We start from the raw sequence: 22,888 nt of genomic DNA on the forward strand, positions 1-22,888 counted from the left end.
TGTGTGTGTGTGTGTGTGTGTGTGTGTGTGTGTGTGTGTGTGTATGTGTGTGGTGTGAGTGTGTGTGTGTGTGTGTGTGTGTGTGTGTGTGAGTGTGTGTGAGTGTGTGTGTCCTGCACTCTGTGATGTTTAAGGTTAGCCCAAGCTGCTCACTAATGTCGAAATAAAAGTTGAGTCACGTTTGCTGATCTCTACAGGTCTCAGGGTGAACGTGACCCGCATGCCGTTACTTCTCCTCTTACCGAGTGTTGCAACCGCACTGCATGAAAAATAAAGCCCTAATAGGTTTATAAATCTCCATTACTGACTGCTTTTATACACAGACTTTGAGATATACCAATTTATCATGATCAGAGTTCACCACTGGTTCAGGCTCAGGTCACTGCTTGAAAAGTTTCCATAGCGGTTTAAATATTCGGTCCAGGTTTTAAGCCACGGTATGAAGCCAGTACTGCCAGAGGCGACACATCAGTGTTCGCTGTGATTTTATCACATGCTTCACCAGAGCGAGCTCGATGGGGATCAAAAGCAGCAGGAAGACTTCCATGTGGCTACATTCCACGATGCTAAAATGTAAACATGATTTCTTTTAACTGTTTATTGCTAGGAATTCTTTTTTGAGATAGACATCTTACAGTTTTGTTTTTATTTTTCAAATCTGATTCATTTCTTCTATCGGCTACATAAGATCAAATTCTAAAACCTTCAAAGAGTTCCTTTTTTTTTAAGGGCAAAGGCATTTTACTTGATACACAAAAAGTTCGTACTGCAGGCAAAAACCAGCTGAAGAAAGCCAGAACTGTCAGATAGGGGATGAGGCTAGAATGTATTATGAAGATGTATATGTATAGAGTGTTTGTGCTTGGCGCAACAGGAAAGCTTTTATTGTATGGTTCAGAGTTTGTGAGTTTGAATACTGACGATGCTACAGCATACTCTCCCCTCTGCTGTCTATCGGAGGGATGCTAGACAAATCAAGGGCATGTGTGAGCTCATGTATGCGGAAGAAGGCAGATAGCTCTTTCCTCTGAGTGTGGTGTAATCTGCCCAGTAATGCAGCAAAAGCAGAAGAAAGGAAGAAGCTTTTGTTAACCTTCACCCTCCATGGTCAGCAACTGGAGGATGGAAACTGACATGTGACCAATTTGGAAAGGAAATGAAAGGCAATTCCCTAAAATGCAAAAAAAAGTAAATAACGATCCTGCTGAAATCTAAAACTAACTAGTTTTTTCCCAGGTGAGGATGAGTCTTGTTCCTCCCATGGTTTCTTCTTCATATCGTCTCAGGGAGATTTTCCTTGCCGCTGTTGCCACTGGCTTGCTCATTAATATAAATATAAATTATAAATCTAAATTAAATTTTATGAATATAAAAATTTTATTTTAAAACTTTGTCAATTTTATTCTGAAATAAAATTCAGAATTCATTATATTTCTATTAATCTGAAATCTTTTAGATGATGTTCATTGTTAAAAGTTCAATACGAATAAATTTAAATTGTATTGACCTTTTTTTTGTATGTTCAGTACTAAGACAAAGTTTAAATTTTCGATGTTTTTATTGTGTTAAATCATTTTTAAGCTCATGGAAGATAACCTGATGAAGGCAATAATAAAATGGAAAGGACTAGAATGACTTATTAGGAGTTCTATGTATAGAATATTCTTGGTAGAACCCAATGACAGACACTTTCCCCTTTTAAAAATAAAAATCTTGTAGAATTATAGAAGCCATTAGCCATCTCGTGTACACTTAAGGAGCGCTTAATGAATTCTAGATGCTGTATTACGGTATGCTTTTTGGGTAAAATGCTTCCACCTTAACAGTTCTAGTCATCTTTAATGAGTCTACTAGAGACCTATTAAAGAGATACTGTTGAAGACTTTTGTGGCCCATTGATTTGCCACAACTGAGTCTTTTTAATTATACTTTATCACTTAAAGTCAAGATAATTGGGTTTTTTTGGCTTCGCACTTATGTTAATCAGCTCATAATCTTGAGACTGAGAACTACATTAGCACAATTTTATATAAATGAATGCAAATAGGATTCTACAAGTAAATTACAACAAATTTTAATACAGCTCGTGTGTGTGTGTGTGTGTGTGTGTGTGTGTGTGTCAGTCTGGGAAAAACCATCACTTGGTGAGATTTTGATAGTAATTTTTATATTGTTCTGAAAATGTCATACTTTTCTAAGTGAACTGAAAAATGTTCCTGAATGCTGCTCAAATAACACAGTCACTGCATTCAAAGGTCCAAACTCCAAACGGTGAAAAAAGAGAGAAAATGACGTCTAAATATTTCATTCCGTATTGGAATAGCGTCACAGACATTTTGGCAGTTGGTATATGATTACAAGCTGAACTGATTAGATTTTTGTCCACATACAGAACAGTGCAGAAGTCACAGGAAGAGAAATGCCTTTGAAGAAATGATGCCTTCAAAAATAATGAAGGTAAACATTTCAACATAAACAAATACTATATGGTATGAATAGTATGTATTATATAGTATAACTATATGGTAATAAACTAAACAAAGTCAATATTAATGTAATAAAACTTTGTTTTGTTTAATCAGTGGTCTGCTTTTATAGGAAAATTAGATTGTATGATTTACTGAGCATTTTGAAGAATCAATAATAGTCAATAAATAAATAAATGAATGAATGAATGAATAAACAAACAAACAATAAATAAATAAATAGCAGCAACCGTGACAAAGTCAAACCGTGAAAACCCAGCTCTCAGTATGCTTTTTTTTTTTTGTTTTCTTTGTTTTAATTCGGTTTCTTAATTTACATATAAACATTTTTCTCTAACATTCTAAAAGTAAGGTAAAAAATGTATAAATCTATAGCAAAATTTAAAAACGAAAACATGATGCTGAAGACTTTTGTGCAGCGCTACATCTATTTATATATCGTCAACAAATCTTAAGTCACTGTATAAAGAAAATACACAAGGTTTAGTATTTTTATTAAACTGTTTAAGTTAAAGTTTATTAAACTATTTATGAAACAGTTTATTAAAAAGTTTATGTTAAAGTTTATTAAACTGGCTTTAGCAAGATTAAATGTTACCTAAAAGTATGGTTCTTAAAGGTGACAAGTCCGAGTATGCTATAAAACAATTTCAGTCAATTTGTATTTTGTTTTGTCTTGTTTTCTTTTGTCTTGTCTGTCATGTTTTGTCTTGTCTTGTCTTTTTTGTCTTGTTTTCCTTTGTCTTGTCTTGTCTTGTCTTGTCTTCCTTTCTTTTCTCTTGTCTTGTTTTATTTTATTTTGCCTTGTCTTGTTTTGATTTCTTTGGTCTTGTCTTGTCTTTTCTTCTTTTCTTTTTTGTTTTGTTTTCTTTTGCTTTCTTTTGTTTTCTTTTGTCTTGTGTTGTTTTATTTTCTTTTGCCTTGTCTTGTCTTCTTTTCTTTTGTCTTGTTTTCTTTTGTCTTGTCTTGTCTTCTTTTCTTTTGTCTTGTCTGTCATGTTTTGTGTTGTGTTGTCTTTTTTGGTCTTGTTTTCTTTTGTCTTGTCTGTCCTGTGTTGTCTTGTCTTTTTTGTCTTGTCTTGTTTTTATTTATTTTGTTTTGTTTTCTTTTGACTTGTCTTGTTTTCTATTCTTTGCCTTGTCTTGTTTTCTTTTGTCTTGTCTTGTCTTCTTTTCTTTTGTCTTGTCTGTCATGTTTTGTGTTGTGTTGTCTTTTTTGGTCTTGTTTTCTTTTGTCTTGTTTTATTTATTTTCTTTTGTTTTCTTTTGTCTTGTCTTGTTTTCTTTTCTTTGTCTTGTCTTGGTTTCTTTTCTTTTGTCTTGTTTTCTTTTGTCTTATCTTGTCTTGTCTTCTTTTCTTTTGTCTTGTTTTCTTTAGTCTTGTCTTGTTTTCTTTTGCCTTGTCTTGTCTTCATTTGTTTTGTCTTGTCTTCTTTTGTTTTGTCTTGTTTTCTTTTGTCTTGTCTTGTTTTCTTTTGTCTTGTCTTCTTTTGTTTTGTTTTGTCTTGTTTTTATTTATTTTGTTTTCTTTCTTTTGTCTTGTCTTCTTTTGTTTTGTCTTGTCTTGTTTTGATTTCTTTTGTTTTCTTTTTTGTCTTGTCTTGTTTTGATTTATTTTGTTTTCTGTTTTGTCTTGTCTTGTTTTGATTTATTTCATTTTCTTTTGTTTTGTCTTGTCTTGTTTTATTTTGTTTTCTTTTGTTTTGTCTTGTCTTGTCTTTTGACTGAGACGTAATTCAAGGCCAGCAGCATCTGATGGGTTTTCCCCAAACTGCTCCACACACTCAGAATGGTTGTGAAACAATGTGCACATCCATACAAATACACCAACAGACTGCAGCATTCAAAATTTATGCTGCAATCATATTCCAATCTGATCATCCATTTATTATCCAAACATCGCTCAGTTCTTCACTTTGTGTGTCCAGAAGTCAAATTGAGGTGATCATAGAGAAAGAAAAGGCGAAGCGCCGTACCTTTCCCTCTTTAGGACAAGAGCTCCTTCCAGCAGCACCATATCAGCGCCATTATTACAACCATTCCTATGAAGGGTATGGAGAGAACAGGGGACTCAGATGGAGGACAGGAGTTCTGAGAGGGGAAAACACAAAAAAATCGCAGGGATGGATGGAGAGAGGGAATGGAGGAGGTGGTGAGAGAGAGAAAAACGAGGTGAGAAACAGCATGCATGATATAAAACAAAAAATAACCCAACATGAGCACAAGGGTTTACAACACATACAGAATATATAGAGATATATATACATGTAATGTGTGCAGAGAGATGGAATGAGAAGGAGATGGAGAATCCAGGTCATTCATAGATAGATAGATAGATAGATAGATAGATAGATAGATAGATAGATAGATAGATAGATAGATAGATAGATAGATAGATAGATAGATAGATAGATAGATAGATAGATAGATAGATAGATAGATAGATAGATAGATAGATAGATAGATAGATAGATAGATAGATAGATAGATAGATAGATAGGCAGGTTTTTTAAGGAAACATTAGTTCAGAATTTAATATTGTGCAGTGTGTTTGTGTGTGTGTGTGTGTGTGTGTGTGTGTGTGTGTGTGTGTGTATGTGTGTGTGTGTGTGTGTGTGGTAATCGCAGGGTGTATGGTCACACAGTGGTTAGAAAGCAACAGAAGGAAGCGATGGTGGACCACAGGAAAGGGAGAACAGAAAAAAAACACTGCTATTAGAACATGCCAATGATGGTTAAATTACAAGATGAAGACCTCACAGTCATCCCATCAGTTATATTGAGTCAAAGACCATTTGAAGATCTTGGTCTACACTGTAGAATTTGTGCATGCTAGAGGAACCCTGAGAGCATCACAGAGTACACAGTATAAAAATGAGAACACTTGCACCGTGTGAATGATGTGAGACAAAGTACTGAGACCAGACAGACAAAATCTCTTTCATAACATTAAATACAGAATTTAAAATCTAATCCAATTTAAGGAATCCAATCAGTGTCTATTATTTTAGTGCACATTGGTACACAAGCATTAGTATAGCTCAGGGAGAGCTTGTTCTCTGATTTCTATTAAGCTTGTTATAAGTGTTAAATTAAGATAAGTTTGTTTAAGGATGAATATGTGCAAGAAGAAAGACTTGGGCTTCCATTTGGATATTTGAATGCAAAAGTTAGTACACCTTTACAAAAAGCAAAAAGCAAAACACAAGGAAAGTGTTTCACAGTCGAATAGGATATGTTCAGATATTAATAAAGTCATAGAGTTATTAATAAACATATTTTCTGAGACTAAATACAGGATTAAAAGGGGAAACAAATTAGCTCAAGGAGCAAGTATTAGTATTTGATCTCTGGCTTTGTAAGCATTTGTTGAGGATATTATTAGACCATTAAAACATGCACAAGGGGACAAGTTGAGACAGAAAACATAAAGCCAACAATCGACGTGTGTGAGAATGTGACCAGATAATCAAGCTTAAACACACACTTGACCAATGACGACGTAAACATGGATGCTGGGAGACAGAGTCTTCACTGATGACTGTTATCGCAAGCGTACAAACAGACGCATGTTAGCACTAAAAACTGCACTGCAGTAATGGTTCCTTATCCAGCAGTATAACTTTTAGTAAAAATTTTAACCTAAGCAAGCAAAACTTAAGATCCCTTAATTAACTACACCTAAACGAAATCTAAGGAAGTAAATCATATTTTAATTACATCATGTCATACCTAAACCATTCACTAAGTTCCAAGTTACCTGTGCCTTCCTTCCTGCCAGCCTATCAAGCTCCGCCCTACAGCGGTGTAGCTCTGCCTCCAGCTCGATTCTTTCCTTCTGACTGCTCTCGTAAAGTCCTTGCAGCTGGAGAAGTTCTCCTTTTAACACTTCACACTGAAAAATAAAGACAGGGCGATGTTTAAACAGATAGTAGTAGAGAGTACCTCGAAGAAATCATAGGGGGTGGAAACTTTTGCACTCAGCTGAACCTTGAATGCAGAATCATACCTCTCTCTGGACCTGGGATGCTCTTTCCTCAGCCTGTTTTAGCTGGTCTCGGAGAGTGAACACCTCGGAAAGCTCCTTACTCCTCTGCTCGGGATTTACAGCTTTGTCCTCACTCGAGTTCTTCTGGAGACACGAGTCCACTTGATGAGTCATCTGTTCCGTCTGTAATATGCTCATGTAGACTTCGGCTTTCACTGCTTGCTCTTTGTCCACCTTCTGCTTGTCCTGCTCTTCTCTAAAAGCAGAGAAAAGGAAGCGGTAGAGCAGTTGTGTTACAGAGTTTGTTATCATACATGAAAACTTCAGTTCATCTGAAAAACTGTTACAGAGTAAAAAAGAAATAATGCAAGTCCAGAAGACTGTATGCTTATTAGCAACTTCGCCAGCAGAATGGAAATCGACTTATTTGGCATTTTTAATCAGTATAAACTAATTAATTATTTTAGCGCCACAGGTCTGATATAAAACGAGTCAGGATTCTGTTGGCTGAGATGCGTGTTGTGAAGAAATTAGAAATTAAACAGAATTTTAGTGAAGATAACACCTTTAAATTTTAGATGCTTATGAACAAGCACTTGAGGTATCTCAGAGAGCAGAAATGTGTTTGTTATCAATGTTTACTTTATTATGTTATTTAAAGATATAACTATGTAGCTACAAACATGTATTGATTAAAATGAGCTTGCTAGCTAGGTAACAAACGCTGCAAGCTATAGAAAACTCAACAGTATTTGGCTAGTTATATTGTTACTAATGCTTGTGAATAATGCTTGTAATGCCCACTGGGATAAATAAAGTAAGTCGTGTGTTTAACAAGTTTAGTTTGAAAAGAGAATACTACTTATGGAGGACACAACAGAATGACAAAAGAAACATAGCTGCTGTTCTGTAGCTGTCAGCAACTGTTGGGTGATCTTTAAATAACAACGGTGCTCATTTGTTCTGCTATTCTATACTTTGTCCTGTTATACAAAGTGATGAGTGGGAACTGAGGAAAACTAAATGGAAAATAGTTCTTGTCCAAAAGCTTATTCCACTCTTGAATTTAAAGTGATGAAAAAGAACCATGTAAAAGCAATTATTTAATAATGACTGTTGACCGCTCCTAAATTCTTTCTTGCCTCTCCATATGCAATATATTCAGGATGAGGGATTCTGTTCAGTGTTTTTATGTCTCTGTGGTCAGTGATTTGACAGAACTGCATGAGAGTGTGTTTAATTATTTGGTTTTGTATCATGAGGCATTTTTAAATGAAACCAACACAACTATTAGCAAACATCTGTTTGTGTGCAAAGGCATGTGGAAAGGAGAACAGAGTGTTTTTAATACCCATTTCTTTTGTCATTCAGCTAACTAAAACAAGCTAATTTTGCAATATTGCTGAGAAGATTTTAAGTTATATTCATATACATCATAAATCACCAAATATTCACTATTAAACTAGCTAGATAGATTAAAAAAACTAGCAGGATTACTTAGAGAATTGAAGTAATGCTTGCCATGGTAATAAAACTTTCATAATACTTACTGTTAAAGCTTGTCAGCAAGCTAACGACAAGGGCAATGTGAGAGGATTTAAAGGCATAATAATGTTGATCATCTTAATATATGAACTCGCAAGTTGCTAAACACTTTGCATCACAACCTAATGGCTTTCTAATTTTTATAGTTTTCACAACTAAAGCTAGCTAGCTAGCTAATATCTAGATAGTATTACTGAAGGAATTAAGTTGCTGTTAAAGGTATTCAGCTAGCTTACATAAGCTAAACTGGCAGGAGCACCTCTAAGATTTAAAGCTAAGTATGAAATTGAAATAACTAAATTTACAAGTTTCAAAGTTTTGGGTAAAGTTTTCAAAACTTTGAAACTTGTAAATTTATTTTTAGTAAAAATGCATTTATTTTTAGTAAAAATGTTTAGTTTTTTTTTTTATATATATATATATATATATATATATATATATATATATATATATATAAACTGTTAAAATCAAAGGAGTGGTGTGTCTTAACACTTCTATCTGTATATAAGATTTGACTAAGATCTATCCCAATTACAGACATGTCTATCAGTTATCATATAATGATTAACCGCCAGTCTGTCATCACCACACAAACCAGTCAGGGAACGGCAGGTGATGAAGGAGGAGGTCACATATGACATGATATGATGACATCACAAATCACCCATATCTAAAAATAGCATTTAGAAGATCAGGTTTGATTTCAGGTTGACTTTAATTGATACTCGGATACTCGGTTGACTCTGTGACTGTTTGATTGGCAGGCAATGTGGCCACTCACCTGTCTCTTTGCTGTTCCAGCAGCTGCAGCTTCTCAGCAAGATGCTGGTTGTCGTTTCTCAGAGTCTGACACTCGTCCATCAAGGAGTGACATTTATCCTTCAGCTGGCCTACCTCTCCTGTTCAGTCACAAGATAGGGAAAAAATACATGCTTCAGTTAAAGCCTGAAATGGATGAAAACAGGGCTTTAAATTAAAAAAATAAATAAATAAATAAATGTAGATTTGAAACTAAACTAACTTTTGTTTTTAACTAAAATAAAAATTAACACAAATCAATGTATTACACAAGATCCTGGAAATATATATGAAGTACAGTATAGTACGGTATATTATAGTAAAGTGTAATGTAGTGTTTTTTAAGGCTAATGAAGTATGGTGTGTTGTGGTATAGTATAGTATAGTATAGTATAGTATAGTATAGTATAGTATAGTATAGTACAGTACAGTACAGTACAGTACAGTGAAATATAATGTGGTATAGTATAATATAGTATAGTATAAAATAGTATAGTACAGTACAGTACTTTACAGTACAGAACAGTACAGAACAGAACAGTATAGAACAGTACAGTATAATATAATGCGGTATAGTATAGTACAGTACAGTACAGAACAGTATAGTATAGTGCAGCACAGTGTAGTACAGTGTAGTATAGTGCAGCGCAGTACAGTTCTAGTATAGTATAGTATAGTGCAGTGCAGTGCAGTGTAGTATATTATAGCACATAACATTATAGTATAGTATAGTGCAGTGCAGTGTAGTATATTATAGCACATAACAGTATACTATAGTATAGTGCAGTGCAGTGTTGTATATTATAGCACATAACATTATAGTATAGTATAGTGCAGTGCAGTGCAGTGCAGTGTTGTATATTATAGCACATAACAGTATAGTATAGTATAGTGCAGTGCAGTGTAGTATATTATAGCACATAACATTATAGTATAGTATAGTGCAGTGCAGTGTAGTATATTATAGCACATAATATAGTATAGTATAGTGCGGTGCAGTGTAGTATATTATAGCACATAACATTATAGTATAGTATAGTGCAGTGCAGTGTTGTATATTATAGCACATAACAGTATAGTATAGTATAGTATAGTGCGGTGCAGTGTAGTATATTATAGCACATAACAGTATAGTATAGTATAGTATAGTGCGGTGCAGTGTAGTATATTATAGCACATAATATAGTATAGTATAGTGCAGTGCAGTGTAGTATATTATAGCACATAACATTATAGTATAGTATAGTGCAGTGCAGTGTTGTATATTATAGCACATAACAGTATAGTATAGTATAGTGCAGTGCAGTGTAGTATATTATAGCACATAACAGTATAGTATAGTATAGTATAGTATAGTGCGGTGCAGTGTAGTATATTATAGCACATAATATAGTATAGTATAGTGCGGTGCAGTGTAGTATATTATAGCACATAACAGTATAGTATAGTATAGTGCAGTGCAGTGTATTATATATTAGCGCATAACAGTATAGTATAGTATAGTATAGTGTAGTATAGTATAGTATAGTATAGTATAGCACAGTGCAGTGCAGTGTAGTATATTATAGCACATAACAGTATAGTATAGTAAAGTATGGCAGGATAGGATGATGTACATCTATGTGGATGGTTTTGTTTTTATTGTATTGTACGACAGGATGTATCCTAAAACTATGGTATTTTTAACTAAAAGAAAAAATAAATACATATTAATATATTATAAAAGATGCTGCATTATATGCAGTACAGCACAGTATAGTGTAGTGTAGTGAAGTATACTGTGGCTTAATATAGTATACTAGTAAGTATGCTTGTTGTTGTTGCTTGCAAAATAAGCCAGTTACAGATCCTCCACACTGCCGCACCAGTTTGTCCTCGTCCGGCACCAAACAAACCTTTATCCATCTTTCCCTGCTGCCAGGAGGATGTGTGTGTTATGCATGAGTGTGGCCCAAAGGGCATCCGAAGGTCATGCAGAAAATCAGAGATTAGCGCAACCATTTTATCATTCTCTTTCTCCTTCTGAGCCCAGATCAGATAAGAATGAATGATTTAGGTCATGTGACCACTGCAGTGGTGTTTAATTCAGTATGCTCCTCCAGGCTGTGTGCAGAATTGAAAGGCATGCTGTTTACAGTTTCCATCTTAATATAGATGAGCTGAAGCCACTGAGCAGGCTGAGGGAAAGCAGAGAACATCTACGTTCCTGCAAACTATGAATGTAATGCTTCACCAGAGGCCCTCTCTCATTACGACATTAAAACATGCCATATGTGTTTCAGAGCTTGCACAAGTACTATGAACTATGGCCAAATAGTACACAAATGTACTGCAAGTCTACAGCAATGCCAACTGTTTTAAACATCATAACAAAAAGGCTATTGTAAGAAAAAGCAGGTGATCTAATATTTTTCCATCAGTGAGCAAGTTTGTAGGAAACTAAAAGTGCACTAAGGAGACATAAATCAGCTTTTTACTTCCAAATAATTATATAGTCAGTGTGTTGCTTTATATGCATTTGTAGCATTTCTGTTAACTTGGCCAAAGCCAGATTTAAACGGGCTTTTCAATAAAAAACAGTGTCATTACAAACCTTTTGTAAACTATACGTAATCTTCTGTATCATAAGTGTTGTAACAAATCTAAACACACTAACACACAGGCCAGCTGACAGAGGCAATTGGAAAAAAGTGATACGAGAGAAATTGCAGATGTGTGACCGTTCCTTTCCTCCCAGAACAAAATATTCAAAATGAAAGAGAAAACAGAACAACCCTCGCTTATCATTATAGACAGATTACGTTACTATAAATCCTCCCGCTTTATCTCCTAAGTAATTAGTTTCTTTTGAATGAACAGAACATTCCTGAAGCTTTGAGACATCTCGTTGTGTTATGGATTGTGTATAGATTATACACCACTTTATTAGAAACACATGTACGTTCATGCAGTTATCTAATCAGCCAATCACTTGGCAGCAGCATGATACATAAAGACATACAGAAATGGCTCAAAAATGTTAATATCATACATCAGAATAAAGAAAAATTCTGATCTTTGTGACTTCAACAGTGGCATGGTTCTTGGTGCCAGTGGGCTGCTTTGAGTATTTCACATGCAACCATCTCTAGATTTTACACAGAATGGTGGGAAAAACAAAATATATTCTGGGAGCGACAGTTCTGAGGATGGAAACGCTTTAATATGTCAGAGGAAAAGGTGCCAGGACGGAAACAGCAACTCATACAGTATAATCACTCTTTACAACCATGCTGAGAAGAAAAGCATCACAACATCAAACCATAAGCTACTATAGATGGACTACAACAGCATAGGACCCTATTCTGTCAGCAGGGAAGAAGAATGGGAAGCTTTCATGGGTGTAAACTGACCAAAACTAGACAGTTGAAGACTGGAAAAAGACCAAGTGTTTTCCCAGACTAAAGCTCTTGAGGTGCGTCAGCATGTAACTTATTAGGCAGTATGATTATAGACACAAACATTTTGGAATTTTAATTTAAATCCAAACTTTAACTCTCCTCTTGTTTAAATATCCCTCAGACTCCCTCAGTGTTCCTTCCTCTTTATCCATCTCTCTGATGCTATTTGTGTTTAGTAATGATTTATGAACTCATGTTAAACAGCCTAGAGCGATTACAGTACTTTTACTTCCACAAGAGATATTGACTCCAAATTTCAGCCTTTCTAACCAGTGAATGAAATAATGATAATGTAAGATGCAACATCAAAATAAGGATCATTATCTGTTATATAGAGTAATTAGGTCAAGAATATAACAATATGTAGTGAAATATAGCAGTGCTAAGTTGTACACAATGTATAGTAAAGGCTTATAGTAATGACATATCTTGATTAATCTTAAGATAGAATAGCTTTTAAGATATTTCTTACACACACACACACACACACACACACACACACACACACACAGAGAGAGAGAGAGAGAGAGAGAGAGAAATCGATGCATGCACTGTTCATATAGGGTTATATACAAGGTTACTGATTTGAAGTAAAGTTTTTAGTATCACATTTAAGTTGGGACTTTCTAACTTATGAACGCTAATGAGTTTGGTTGGTTCTATTTCACAAAAACTAGTAGACCAGTCAGTTACTATGGATGAATGATTAAACTCTGTAAATGTTCACATTATTAAAAGCAGTTAAAATTAATTAAAATCTCTTTATTGTTACATGTGAGATCTGAATACAGATTCAGTGTTAACTGCACTCTATGCCCTATATCTCAACTCTGAACATGGCCTCTCTTTCTTTCTCTGTGTATAAGAATTTACTGCACACACAGACACACACACACACACACACACACACACACACACACACACACGCGCACACACGCACACACGCACACACACACACATCTTATTACTCTCTAACATTTATAATCAAGATTTATTGTATCACATACCATTAATTCTGCTCTACAGCTATGCTCTCCCCAGTGTGTTTTCAAGCACAGGGGGGTGTGTATAAAATCACCACCACTAACCAAATTTACATCCTGGCTCCAAAAATCAGAAACTAAAAACTGCTGTAATGATTCACCTACACACTGAAAACTGAAACAGGCTTCAAAAGCTAATAAAATAACTTTTTTACTCTTGAATTAAAGCTATAACCTAAAACTAAAGAAAGATGAGTTTAGTTTCTCTTTAACATAATAAATACTATGAGTAAATACGAAAGACAACTACATTACAAACAAAAACAAAAGTAAGGAATACAACACCAGTGCATGCAAACTATGGAGGTCTTGCATGCTCCCCAGACTCTCGTATACACAGATGCACATTCTCTGATGTAATAGGCCCAGTGGATGTACACTATGTTTCACCATAACTCTGCTCTGCTGGACTCAGCTGCTCTCATAATTAGAGGCAGTCATATTCCAGTAAGAGGTATCTGATAGTGGGTTTGTAAGGAGATTTTGTTGATTCTACAGAGGAATAGATGTCTGGGTGGTCTTAGACTTCAGATCAAGCAAAAATGCAAGATGCCTGGTGCTAGTTATGATAATATGGTAATATGTTTGGCTGCTTGTATGTTCCTCTTAATCGTAATGTCCAGTTTTATATAACAGATGTGATGATCATACTAACTATTAGTGTTTAGAAATCTAAAGAGAGATTTTTATATTATAGTGTAAGATAGTAAACAATTTCAAAGCAGAACTGTGGAGCAGTTTAGGAGTTGAGGAGAACTAGTGTAGTATACAGTAGTATAGTATAGTATAGTATAGTATAGTATAGTATAGTATAGTGTAATGTAGTGTGGTATAGTATAGTATAGTATAGTATATGTAGTATCGTGTAATGTAGTGTGGTATAGTATAGTATAGTATATATAGTATAGTGTAATGTAGTGTGGTATAGTATAGTATAGCACAGTATACCATAGCAAAGTATAGTATAGTACAGTGTAGAATAGTACAGTATAGTATAGTGCAGTGTGGTATAGTATAGTATAATACAGTATAGTATAGTATAGTATAGTGGAGTGTGGCATAGTATAGTACAGTATAGTATAGTGTAGTATAGCGCAGTATAGTATAGTGTAGTATAGTGAAGTGTGGCATAGTGTGGTGTGGTATAGTATAGCATAGTATAGTATAGTATACTACACTACGTGTATAGTACAGTACAGTATAGTAAAGCATAGTACAGTATAGCATAGCATAGTGTAGTATACTATACTATACTATGCTATACTATACCACACCACACTATGCCACACTTCACTATAGTATAGTGTAGTATGGCATAGTGTGGTGTGGTATAGTATAGTATAGTATAGTATACTACACTATGCTATGCTAAACTGTACTATGCTTTACTATACTGTACTGTACTATACACGCTACACTATAGTATAGTGTGGTACAGTACTGTACAGTACAGTATAGTATAGTATAGTGGAGTGTGGCATAGTATAGTATCGCGTAGTGTGGTATAGTATAGTATAGCACAGTATAGCATAGAAAAGTATAGTATAGCATAGTACAGTATAGTATAGTACAGCATAGCAAAGTATAGTATAGTACAGTATAGTGTAGTGTAGCATAGTGCAGTATATTATAGTATAGTATAGTATAGCATAGTACAGTACAGTATAGCATTGCATAGCATAGCAAAGCAAAGTATAGTGTAGTGTGGTATAGTGCAGTGTGGTATAGTATAGTATAGTATAGTATAGTATAGTATACTACACTACGCTATGCTATACTGTACTATGCTTTACTATACTGTACTGTACTATACACGCTACACTATAGTATAGTGTGGTACAGTACTGTACAGTACAGTACAGTATAGTATAGTATAGTGGAGTATGGCATAGTATAGTATCGCGTAGTGTGGTATAGTATAGTATAGCACAGTATAGCATAGAAAAGTATAGTATAGCATAGTACAGTATAGTATAGTACAGCATAGCAAAGTATAGTATAGTACAGTATAGTGTAGTGTAGCATAGTGTAGTATATTATAGTATAGTATAGTATAGCATAGTACAGTACAGTATAGCATTGCATAGCATAGCAAAGCAAAGTATAGTGTAGTGTGGTATAGTGTAGTGTGGTATAGTATAGTATAGTATAGTATACTACACTACACTATGCTATACTGTACTATGCTTTACTATACTGTACTGTACTATACACGCTACACTATAGTATAGTGTGGTACAGTACTGTACAGTACAGTACAGTATAGTATAGTATAGTGGAGTGTGGCATAGTATAGTATCGCGTAGTGTGGTATAGTATAGTATAGCACAGTATAGCATAGAAAAGTATAGTATAGCATAGTACAGTATAGTATAGTACAGCATAGCAAAGTATAGTATAGTACAGTATAGTGTAGTGTAGCATAGTGTAGTATATTATAGTATAGTATAGTATAGCATAGTACAGTACAGTATAGCATTGCATAGCATAGCAAAGCAAAGTATAGTGTAGTGTGGTATAGTGTAGTGCGGTATAGTATAGTATAGTATAGTATAGTATAGTATAGTATACTACACTACACTATGCTATACTGTACTATGCTTTACTATACTGTACTGTACTATACACGCTACACTATAGTATAGTGTGGTACAGTACTGTACAGTACAGTACAGTATAGTATAGTATAGTGGAGTGTGGCATAGTATAGTATCGCGTAGTGTGGTATAGTATAGTATAGCACAGTATAGCATAGAAAAGTATAGTATAGCATAGTACAGTATAGTATAGTACAGCATAGCAAAGTATAGTATAGTACAGTATAGTGTAGTGTAGCATAGTGTAGTATATTATAGTATAGTATAGTATAGCATAGTACAGTACAGTATAGCATTGCATAGCATAGCAAAGCAAAGTATAGTGTAGTGTGGTATAGTGTAGTGTGGTATATTATAGTATAGTATAGTATAGTATAGTATACTACACTACACTATGCTATGCTATACTGTACTATGCTTTACTATGCTATACTATACTGTACTGTACTATACACACTACACTATATTATAGTGTGGTATAGTACAGTACAGTACAGTACAGTACAGTATAGTATAGTATAGTATAGTGGAGTATAGGACATTAAAGGATTGCAAGATATATATGGTTTAGGATAGGGCAGAGGCTGACTACTGTATTTATGATGTGGTATGGTAGAATATAGTGCTACGCACCATAGTATAGCTTTAGAATAGGACAGAAGCAGGTAGAACAGTGTAGTTTTTAGTGAATTGAAGGTTTGTCTTGTATATACACTAGAATGAATGGTATGTGGTAATACTCCACTGCTTGCTCTTTATTTCGATCTTTAATTCGAGTGGAGTGTAACTGACCTTCTGTGCCTGTTTGCTCCTGCTGTTCTCTGCGCTGACTCTTCATGCTTATCTCGGCACGCAGTGTAGTCAGCTCTAACTCATACTCCTGCGTAGTGTTGTGAAGTCTCTGCAGCTCTGCCCGCAGCCTGCACAGCTCCTCCTGCAGGAGAGCGATGTCATTCTCCCGCTCAGCTGCGGCCTCCTCAGCCGCCTGCTGAAGCTCCTGGACCTCCTCCTGTGCCACTCGCAGCTCCTCCTGAGCTTCCCATAGCTCACTGGCCTTTTCCTCCTCCAGACTGTCCAACTCCTCCTGAACAGAGCGAAGCTGGGCTGCAGGGACAGAGAACAAAGAATGGAACAAATTCTAAAAGGCTGATAAACCCATAAGATGTAAGAATAAAAAAAACTCAATCAATGTGCATACAAAAACACAAACAATCATTAAAAAGTTTCTCAACTGTGCGTGGTCAAAAGAATCTGGTTTTCTATAAAGTCACCTAGGACATAATCCCAGGTCTCTGTTAAGTAAATTAACTGATACTACAGCTGCACTGGAAAATGGCACTAAATCCAACCCGATGACATAGACACATACAGCATGTACTACAAGTTTTTCTGAAGCGCTACAATAAATCTAGGCTAATAGTTTCATGAATGTGAATCACAGCTGAATTGTGGCAGCTTCAACAGTATAATGTTAAACTGCTATACAGCCATGAAATTAGACAGAATTAACTGTTCATAGGTTTTCCACCACATAAAAGCATGTACAGAAAGAAGGCATTGTGTTTTCTGGTAACAAGCACTTTTTAAGAACAGGATATCGCTTCTCAGAACTGTACACAAACACACACACGTGAAAGTTTTTAGTTTTCACATTAGCAATATAGATTATTAAATTTTTACACACACACAGTGCTACGCCTTGTCAGGTCAGATAGAAACAGGAAGTCAGCTACTGACCCCGAGCTTTCACTTTGTGCCTTAGGTCATGAATTTAACCGGAATTTGTTCAACCGTAAGTCAGGATCATAAATAAAACCTCCCTCTGTACCGGTCAGACTTTCGGCGACAAATATTTCTTAGCTGTTATATTCATCCATAAAAAGAGCATTACAGAAGCAGAAGAGCCATTGTTTATTCCAGGCAGAGTTATGAATAAGAAAATAAGCTCTATAAATCAGACCAGATGTTTGGTTCCACCAGGGACTGCTTGACAGATTACTGTATGCATTTGCTCATTAATGGCAATCATACTGGTCAAACAATAAAGAAAATCAAAACAGATTGTTATTTGTCATATCTATAGTAAATGCTGAAAAGTTGTTTAATAAAAAAAGGAATTGTGAGCTTTGACACATTTCAGAAAGCATATGAGTCAATATTAATTATGACTGAATATAAATGGAAATTATTATGTTTTATTTCTTTTCCTTATCAGTTCCATATGAAGCTAATATTATTTATGATTAAACGCAATAAAATCAATTGGCTTATTTCAATTCATCAAAACTACAAACTAAGATTCAGAAAAAGCCCAGTTAATGTAAAGTTGGATACCAGTCAGCCGTAACAATAAAACCGCCTGCCGAATATGGTGTAGGCTCATGGACTGTAGAGGAATGGACTCCACAAGACATCTGAAGGTTTTCTGTGATATCTGGGACCAAGATGTTAGCAGCAGAAGCTTAATGTTCTCTAAGTTGTGAGGTGAAGCCTCCATAGATTGGACTGGTTTGTCCAGCACATCCCACAGATACTCTAAGGGAATGAGATCTGGGGAAAGTGGAGGTCAAGTCAACGCCTTGTCATGTTCTTCAAACCGTTCCCGAACATTTATCGCAATGTGGGAGGAGATATTTTCCTGCAGAAAGTGGACACTGCCTCCCATTAAGGAATACCAAGGTTTAGGTACAGTAGGTGGTGCATGTCGAAGTAACATCCACATGAATACCAGTACCCAAGGTTTCCCAGTAGAACATTGCCCAATGCATCACGCTGCCTGTACCAGCTTGCCTTTTTCCCATTGTGCTTCCTGGTGCCATCTATTTCACAAGTAAGCAACACACTGTAGTATTCTGAGTTTCCTGTTCCAGCAAACTTTACGTTTCTTTCAATTATTTTTGTAACCCCTTGTATTTTCCTTATCCACCTCATACATGTTCTTTATTTTTTTATATGGTCCAGAAAAAAATGTGTTTTGGGAAAAAAAAGAAAAATATATGCAGTTAAAGTTTGAGTTATGTCATTTTGAGTGTCATTTTGTCTCTTTAATGTGCGTTGGATGTGTGTAGTTTTTATTTCAGCAATATACTGTGTATATTTATCCGTAATTGTAACCCAGATTTTATGAACTTATTGTGCACTTATTGTGTTAACGAAGGACAGGGATTCATTTGGCCTGTTGACCTGAGGATGTGTGTGTCCCTTGTCCTATGTGTTATTAAACTGCAGGTATGTTAACAACAGACCACTACATGATCACATAACTGAGATATACTGGCTGAATGTTATTTGATTAGTTGTGTATTGTGATAAAGGTTTTTTCCTGCTAATTGTGATGTTAATGTAAAGGGAAATGCAAGATAAATGTGTTGAATTAATTTATTTTTTATAATTTTTATTTAGTATGTATATCTGTGTGTACATAAGAGACACAATGAGACACCAAAAAGACTGTTTTCTAACCTGATATTAATCAAGAGTCTTTCAGTTCTGGCTTCAGTCTGACAGACTTCACCAAAGAGCCTGGAGTTGATGGGTCATTTTTGGTGCTCAGTGAAATTCGCTACAACACTTACACACACACCTGGCAGTCCACATGAAGTAAAAGAAAACATCATTTATCAGACCAGGCTACCTTCTACCATAGCTTCGTGGTCCAGTTCTGATGCCCACATGCCCGTCAGTGTATATAACTTGTGTACAATACAAAGGATCGCAATATGTCACATCAGTATATGTGTTGTTGTGGTTTATATTAACAGTTTAGTAGCTTCTGGATACCAGATCCTTAGAGGCCGGAGGTAGCTGTATGCAGGTAGTTTGCATTCTATGTAGACGAGGCAATCTGAGAGAGATTAATGACTGCAAAGTGGTGGTAGGAGAGAGTGTAGCCAGACAGCATCAGATGGTGATGTGTAAGATGTCTCTGGTGGTCAGGAGGAAGGGGAGAGGAATGATAGAAAAGAAGACCAAGTGGTAGAAATTAAATAAGGAAGAATGTTGTGAGGAATTCAGACGGAAGCTGAGACAGACTTTGGATGGTCAGGAAGAGCCTCAAGATGACTGGGAAACTACAGCAGAAGTGACCAGGGAGACAGGTCGGAGGGTGATAGGTGTGTCATCTGGAAGGAGGAAAAGAAGATAAGGTAACATGGTGGTGGAACGAGGAAGTACAGGACAGCATTCAGGGGAAGAGGCTAGCTGAAAGGACAGCGCAGATTGAAGAGGGACATGGCAAAGGTTAAACAGAAAGTATACGATGAGTTGTATTTCAGGTTATACATGAGGGAAGGCGAGAAGGACTTGTGCAGATTAGCGAGACAGAGAGATAGAGATTGGAAGGATGTGTGAAGGATAAGGGTGATTAAAGCTAGAGATGGAAAGGTGCTAACAGGTGAGGAAAGTGTGCAGAGAAAAGGATCTGTGGTACTGTATGAGGATGTCAGAGAAGTATGTCAGAATAGTTCAGGATATGTATAAGAGGAGTATGACAGCAGTGAGATGTGCTTTAGGTCAGACAGAGGAGTTCAAGCTGGAGGTGGGGCTACATCAAGGATCGGCTTTGAGCCCCTTGTTGTTTGCTATGGTGATGACAGATGAAGGCAGACAGGAATCTCTGTGGACAATGATGTTTGCGGATGACATTGTGAACTGTAGTGAGAGTAGAGAGCCGGTGGAGGAACACCTGGAAAGATGGAGGTCTGCTCTGGAAAGAAGAGGAATGAAAGTCTGTTAGGGGACAACCTTTCAGTGTGATGAGGAGTGTGGAAAAGAGGTGAAGAGTCGAGTACAGGTGGGTTGGAGTGGGTGGAGCAAAGTGTCAGCAAGAATCAGAGAAAAGGTGTACAATTCAGTAGTAAGAGCAGATATGCTGTATGGGTTAGAGACTGTAGCAGTGAGGAAAAGACATGAGGCAGAGATGGAGGTAGCAGCGATGAGGATGTTGAGGTTCTCTTTAGGAGTTCTAAAGGTCAGAAAGGCTAGATTAAGATGGTTTGGACATGTACATAGGAGGGAGATGGTTATATTGGTAGAAGGATGTTGGAGATGAAGCTGCCAGGTAAGAGGTCAAGAGAAAGGCAAAGAGGAGATATATGGATGTGGTGTGAGAGTAGAGGATGCCGAGGTTAGAGTTAGGTGGAAACAAATGATTCGTTGTCGTGACCCCTTCGTCGTCGCGTTGTCGCTGAGTATTAATATTAATATTCAGTATAAGGAGTCAATATTAGGAGTCAGTGTTAGGAGTTGGTATAAAGATACCTTGAAGCCTTTGGATCTGTCTTGTGAAGCTCTCAGCCTGATTGGTACTGGCTAAACGTTCATCCTCCAAAAGCCCTACAAAGACAAAGAGAAAAAGATTAAGTGAGAAAACTGATGCTGTGTGTGTGTGTGTGCGTTTGTGTGTGTGTGTCAGACAGCTGGTCACACATGGCAGTGACAGCTGAGCATGTTGATTGGGAACTCCCAGCAGTGATATCACAAAAACAACATACCTACCACTTATCACACACACACACACACACACACACACACACAGACACACACACAGACAAAGACAAACAAACACACAGATACACACACACAAAGACACACAAACACACACAGATACACACACACACACACACACACACACACACACACAGACACACACAGACAAAGACAAACAAACACACAGATACACACACACAAAGACACACAAACACACACAGATACACACACACACACACAGACACACACACATACCCTGCAGCTCGTTGTAGCTCTCCTCATGCCTCTGAGACACCTCTCTTGTTTCTTCCAGCTCCAACATCAGCTGAACCACCTGCGTTCTCAGCTCCTCTAGTTCTTCCTCCTCTTCTACTTCTCTCTTCTCATCTCTTTCTCCATCGCCATCTTTTTCCTCCTTCCCTTCCTTTTCCTCCTTCAGGCCTTTCTCTCCGTTCCCTACTTCCACCTCCTTCTCCTCCTTCTCTTCATTGTCATCCAGGGATTCACGCTCTTTATCTGTCAGTCCATGGACTAAACCTGGGAGCTCGGCCTTCAGCTCACACAGATCATCTGAGAGAGAGAGAGAGAGAGAGAGAGAGAGACGGGGCAGAAATGCTGTGAGAGACCAAGACACTGAGACTGTCAATAATTATAGAAAAGTAACAAGATTAAATGTGTGTGTGTGTGTGTGTGTGTGTGTGTGTGTGTGTGTGTGTGTATGTGTATCTGTGTACACACATACACACAAACACACACACATAAACAACTGATACCAGCAGAGGTCCTGCCCTACAGAGACACCAAACTTTTTGCAATTACCAGACCTTCACCTGTTAACTATTAGGAATGATTTACAAACACACTCTGACTGACACACACACACACACACACACACACACACACACACACACACACACACACACACACACACAGTTAACAGCACTAATCGTAAGCTTTAAAAATAGAGACAGAAATAGAGACACCTAGTGTCAAAAATGGGGATAAAGAAACTGAATGCAATGTGAGAAACCAGAGATTTAAAGAGTTTCAGATGATTTTATTTAATAATTTAAAATGTAATAACTTTTATTTTAATAAGTTAAAAAAGTTTTAATCATATTATTTAGCTCAGGTCATATATTAAACACAGGGAAAGTTGGAGCATTTAATTATGTATAGAACAAGTATATATGATGATGCTAGATGATGATGATGATGATTTTGATGATGATGATGGTTAGTATTTCTGACTTTCTATAGTTTTATAGAACGCTATATAAAGAAATATTTAACTCTATATAATTAAATAAATAAACCTCAGAGAGATGGCATGGAGAACCTTATTTGTAGAGTGGCAGGTGTTGTCCTGACAAAGGAAGGCAGACAGCTGAAACATTTGTGCCTCCTCTTACCCCTAACATGTCCATTATACTCCAAGACCCCCCCACACACACACACACACACCTGTGCGAATCTGTGACCAGACAAACCTTCAATCCATCCGA

The 22,888-nt window shown here is 36.3% G+C and overlaps 1 protein-coding gene across 7 annotated transcripts in view; it reads right to left on the reverse strand.

Annotated features, from left to right (window-relative positions):
• The window catches only part of ccdc136b (coiled-coil domain containing 136b), a 46,288-nt gene that overhangs the window by 8,016 nt on the left and 15,384 nt on the right, over positions 1–22,888 (reverse strand). For 3 of the 7 annotated variants that reach the window (XM_060889934.1, XM_060889937.1, XM_060889936.1), the window contains 7 exons: positions 21,639–21,953; positions 21,156–21,230; positions 16,689–17,000; positions 8,800–8,917; positions 6,495–6,729; positions 6,246–6,380; positions 4,462–4,576 (listed from right to left, as the gene is read on the reverse strand). In XM_060889934.1, coding sequence (XP_060745917.1) covers positions 4,472–4,576; positions 6,246–6,380; positions 6,495–6,729; positions 8,800–8,917; positions 16,689–17,000; positions 21,156–21,230; positions 21,639–21,953 — 1,295 coding nt within the window. In that variant the 3' untranslated portion in view covers positions 4,462–4,471. Of the gene's footprint in view, positions 1–2,889; positions 4,577–6,245; positions 6,381–6,494; positions 6,730–8,799; positions 8,918–16,688; positions 17,001–21,155; positions 21,231–21,638; positions 21,954–22,888 lie in introns of those variants that run through there. The other 4 variants (XR_009649723.1, XM_060889939.1, XM_060889935.1 and 1 more) reach the window with 4 other exon arrangements.

The sequence above is a fragment of the Tachysurus vachellii genome, chromosome 16, assembly GCF_030014155.1.
Source record: "Tachysurus vachellii isolate PV-2020 chromosome 16, HZAU_Pvac_v1, whole genome shotgun sequence".
Lineage (NCBI taxonomy): Eukaryota > Metazoa > Chordata > Actinopteri > Siluriformes > Bagridae > Tachysurus > Tachysurus vachellii.